This window comes from Protomyctophum parallelum (genome assembly GCF_964188405.1).
Source record: "Protomyctophum parallelum genome assembly, chromosome: 1".
NCBI classification, from domain to species: domain Eukaryota; kingdom Metazoa; phylum Chordata; class Actinopteri; order Myctophiformes; family Myctophidae; genus Protomyctophum; species Protomyctophum parallelum.
Genome location: NC_139697.1, coordinates 24,227,320 through 24,232,265, shown reverse-complemented (window position 1 = coordinate 24,232,265; position 4,946 = coordinate 24,227,320). Strand labels below are relative to the sequence as shown.

General features: G+C 48.4%; 1 protein-coding gene across 1 annotated transcript; it reads right to left on the bottom strand.

Annotated features, from left to right (window-relative positions):
* Positions 1–3,326: 3,326 nt before the first annotated feature.
* Positions 3,327–4,289, bottom strand: LOC310867744 (ribose-phosphate pyrophosphokinase 1-like; the record flags this gene model as incomplete). The annotated part of the gene is made up of 1 exon (XM_083777864.1): positions 3,327–4,289. The coding sequence occupies one exon, from the start codon at positions 4,287–4,289 to the stop codon at positions 3,327–3,329; it is 963 nt and encodes a 320-aa protein (XP_083633990.1).
* Positions 4,290–4,946: the final 657 nt, after the last annotated feature.

The following is a 4,946-nucleotide window of genomic DNA, read 5'->3' as shown; positions in this document are numbered from 1 at the left end:
TCTCAATATTTCATGTCAAGGACCCCAAAAATGATGTCATTGGCCGCCGACCCCCATCTGAAAATATGTTGTTCCAGGGACCCCCCCCCCAAAAAAGCAAAGATTTGAGTTAAAAATGTCACCCTGTAATAATATATATTCAAAGGTTTGAGGCATATTTTCACGATTTTTCAAAAATAGCAGACTTACAAGCTCATAGCACGCGACTCGGTGGCGTGCTATGAGCTTGTAGATCTGCTATTTTTCAATAGCTAAATTATAACATAATGTTTAAAACACCAAAAGGGGTTCCCGCCCAAATTAGGTTAATAAAGGATGGGGTGTGGGGAGGGGGGAGAATGTAGAATAGTCCTCGGAGAGAGGAACTAAGGCTTGATTGGCTGTCATATACAGTTTTACTCCTTGCATCGTTGCCGTGGAGGGCGCGGGTGCCGGGTGCATTAACGGCTTTGGGTACTTTGGACGGTAATGGGGGCACATGGGTGCAGAAACAAAGGGAATTGGGGAGGGGGTAATTGGGGAGGGGGTAGAGTAGAGGGGGAGCAGAAGAAAGTGGGGGAGGAGTGGTGGGGAGATGGAGCGAGGGGCGGAACTGCAGGGCAGGATATTCTGGCAAATACCTGTTTATGCGTTTTAACTGTTAATGTGCCATATGGAATGGTGGGAGGTTATCACAGTGCAGATCGCAGAGCATATAGCAGTGAGTGTGGTTTTCCATCTCTCAAAAATGTTATATATCCTCTCTTCATAATGTAAATAATATCCCAAGCGGCACACTTTACTACTTATTTCGATGGAAATAAGCAAATTAGCACAACACTATAGCCCCATTCAATTCCCATTCAATGCAATTCATTGAGGGCTTATGGTAGGGGAAATAGCCCCCAGTCACATCACCTGTTTTCTTTTTCTTTGTTTTTCACCTTCATAGCCTATTTAGATCATATAATTAGAATTTCTAATATAAAATAATTTTTATGTAAAACATGGTATTTATAAATATGCCTACTCACTTTTAATCAGCGGTGGAAACATTACTCTAATGTTTTACTTAAGTAAAAGTATCAATACTTATGCTATGTAGAAACACTTACACAAGTCTGCTATTCTCCCTCCCCCCTCTCTCTCATTCCCTCTCTCTCATTCCCCCTCTCTCTCTTGCATGCGTGCACGCGCGCACGCCTCTAGCTGGCTACAGGCTCCGGTCTTTTCTGAATGAGAATGTTTGAAATAATGTACTTTCTGACACAAGTCGCGAGCCGAGGCGCTCAACGTTGTCCCGTACCGTTGTGTCAAAGAGTAGCAGACAGGAGCAGTGGAGTTGGATGTCAGAGAGCGCCCGTTTTTCTACAATCGATCGTTGTAGCCAGGCGCACCACAGTAATTATTTGTAGTGGCACTGGTGCTCCCAAATATATTTTTAGGTTGCAAAGGCGCATTTGCTACCAAAATGGTCGCAATTTCGAGCCCTGTATAGGGAGGGAGGCCCATTTTTATTCTCCGGATCCCAGTCTAGTCCGAGATAATGAAGAGAAAAGGCAGAAAGATAGGGAAACACGACACATTGTGAGCCCGGGAGATCAGCTATTTTCAGTGTGCAAATTGGTATGAATACCACCCTTAATGCTTTGTGTCTCAGACATTCTCAGGGGTGGATTCCCTGGCGTTGAGTCTCTCCAACCACCATTCTACCTGATCGATGGATCCAGTATAGATCCTACTGCGTATGAAACCGATTTTTTATTCATGAAGGAGGATACCCAAAAAAGAGCACACTGGCATAAGTAGCCAAACTAGTGTTGCCAATCATCCCTTGATAAGTGACACACTTTGTTCCTTATTGAGGGCCTATGTCCAGCTTTGAGGGTTTGTGTAAACACAAACATTGAAGACAATGTGAATTCCCATAGACTGTTTGAGGGTTTGTGTATTTAAAGACCTGTAAGCCTCGGACAAAGCCAACAGCCAAGTTGACAAATCATGACAATAAACAATTATTTTTGGGCTGAACAGATAATTAGAAAGGTGGAAAAAAGGGCAGGGTACAACGTTTCTTTTCGTTGTTTTTCTTCTTTCTAATTATTTGTTCTGCCCAAAATTGTTCTTGTTTAGTGTCATGATTTGTCAACTCGGCTGTTGGCTTTTTCCGAGGCTTTAAAGGTCTTTAGAGTCTACACAAGAATGCTACGAATGGCACTAGGTGTCACATGGATGGACCGCATCAGAAATGTGGACCTCTATGGGGACCTACCACCAGTCACGGACAAAGTCAGAGAGAGAAGGATGAGGCTGGCAGGGCACTGCGTCAGGCACCCAGAACTTGAGGCAAGTAAATTGACCCTATGGGAGCCAACCACAGGGCAAAGCCAGGAGGGGAAAGAAGCGTACCACCTAATGTAGACGTGCTGCGGCGTGAGAGCTTGGCTGACAACACTGCAGAGCTCAATAACCTGATGTTGGATAGGAAATTGTGGAGGGCAGCGATTCAGGAATCCCGAGGTGGTGTTGGCTTAACTTGGCTAGACCTCACTCTCGCAGCAACTAACTAATTAACTAAAGGTCTTGAAATAAATATTTTTTATTATTCTTTTTTTTTTTTTTTTTTCTGGTGTCCTCGTCGTTCTGAAAGGGGGCGGGACTGCGGCGCTTATTATATACTATAATACAGCTCGTAAACACTTAAACCCATTCTGTCTATAAATCTCTTTGCCAAAAACAGCCGAGCTGCGTTGTGAGCTTGTAGATTGGCTATTTTTGACCCTATGTTCCCTTCCCTCCAGAATGCTGAGGTTCAAGTGGTATATGATATACTGGTACAGTATATACAGTGAGATTGTATCTTATTCATAAGGGCATTCTTTTAATTTCAGGTAGTCGGAAACCCCACATGGAAGTAGACATTATGGATCCGTTCACTTTACACAAAAATGCTACTGACTCGCACCACCAAAGTGGGTCACAAACAATAGACCTTTTTCACAGCCGTGGCCTGTATGTATATATTATGTAGCAGAGTGGTTCAGAGCCTCTGCCTGATGGCCTCAAAAGTCTAATATGTCCCTTTGGTCTAGTGGTTAAGATGTTGGACTTTCACGTGGGAGACCCGAGTTCGAATCCTGGGCGTTACGTGTGTGTGTGTGTGTGTGTGTGTGTGTGTGTGTGTGTTCTCCTCAGTGAGAACAGGTATAGTCGAACATTTTTCATCATAGTCGTAGTCGATGAAATAAACACTGACGTGGATGAATGCTTCTATGTTCACAGAGGAATGCAGATGAACATGTGAGAAAGTCTTCTATGTTAACATGCAGATGAAAAGTCTTCCATGTTCACAGAGGCACGTTGTTGAAGAGGTGCGACACTGACTCTCCGTTGTGCGTCCTCCGGATGGCCTCGGCCAGCATGATGGACACGTCCATCACCTGGATCTTGGGACATTCCCGGACGTTGTCCTCCTGCGGCACCGTGTCGGTGACCACCAGCGCCTCCAGCAGGCTGGCCTGGTTGAGGCGGGCCACGGCGGGGCCCGAGAGCACGCCGTGCGTCACCATGGCGTACACCTTGGCGGCGCCGGCCTCCGCCAGCTTCCCGGCGGCGTGGCAGAGGGTGCCGCACGTGTCGGCCATGTCGTCCACCAGCACGGCCACACGGCCGGCCACGTCGCCCACCAGCACCATGCGCTCCACCTCGTTGGCGCGCTTGCGGTCCTTGTGGATGAGCGCGAAGTCCACGTTGAGGCTGTCGGCGATGCTGGTGACGCGTTTGGCGCCGCCGGCGTCCGGAGACACCACCACGCAGGTGCGCCACTCGGCCACGTTCTCTTTGATCCAACGCAGCGCCACGGGCTCGGCGTACAGGTTGTCCACGGGGATGTCGAAGAAGCCCTGGATCTGCGAGGCGTGCAGGTCCATGGTGATGATGTGGTCGGCACCGGCGCCCGACAGCATGTTGGCCACCAGCTTGGCGGTGATGGGCGCGCGGCTGCGGTCCTTGCGGTCCTGCCGGGCGTACGGGAAGCAGGGCAGCACGGCGGTGACGCGCAACGCCGAGGCGATCTTGCAGGCGTGGATCATGATGAGCAGCTCCATCAGGTGGTCGTTGACGGGCCCGCTGCCGCCGCTCTGCACGATGAACACGTCCTCCTCGCGCACGCTCTCGCCGATCTCCACGCACGTCTCGCCGTTGCTGAACTTCTTGGTGACCACCTTGCCCAGCGGCAGGCCCAGGCGCTCGGCGATCCTCGTCGCCAGGTCGGGGTGCGAGCTGCCGCTGAAGATCTTGATGTTACGCATTTTGTTGTTTTCTCTCGAGGGCTGAGAAAGCCTGGGCGATTGTGATGCTGCTTGATAGCAGACTGGGGGATATGAGAACTTTTATATCGGACTTTGTGATGTCGCTCATATATGATGTCATAATATATATACGATGACCATATATGGTTATGCCTGGGGTGACCAAAAGTAGAATTACAGGGAATGGAATAAGACCCCCGTTCAGGGGGATCTAGAAACAGAGCCTGTATTCATCAACATCAAGATCAACATATTTAGGAATGAATTCTGTACTGGTCATATATGGTCATATATGGAGCGTGTCTTGAGTGTACAGGGTGTGATGAGGTCAGATCAACATAATGGAATGGTCAGCTCCATATACGGAGATCTAAGGGTGGCAGCGGGGCAGTGTCTTGAGTGTACAGGGTTTGATGAGGTATGATGAGGTATGATGATGTAGAGTTGCTGACCGGCTCCATATATGCAGATCTAGGTGAGTCTTCTCCATGTATGGTTATCTAGGGTTTGATGAGCTTCATATATGGATACGGCCATATATGGAGGCGTGATGTCACGAGGCGTGATGTCACAAGGTGTGACCAACCGAACGACTGACGGGAAATGCAGGTTTTCATAGAAAACTGCAGTGATGTAACTAGGGTGCGTTTTGCGTCC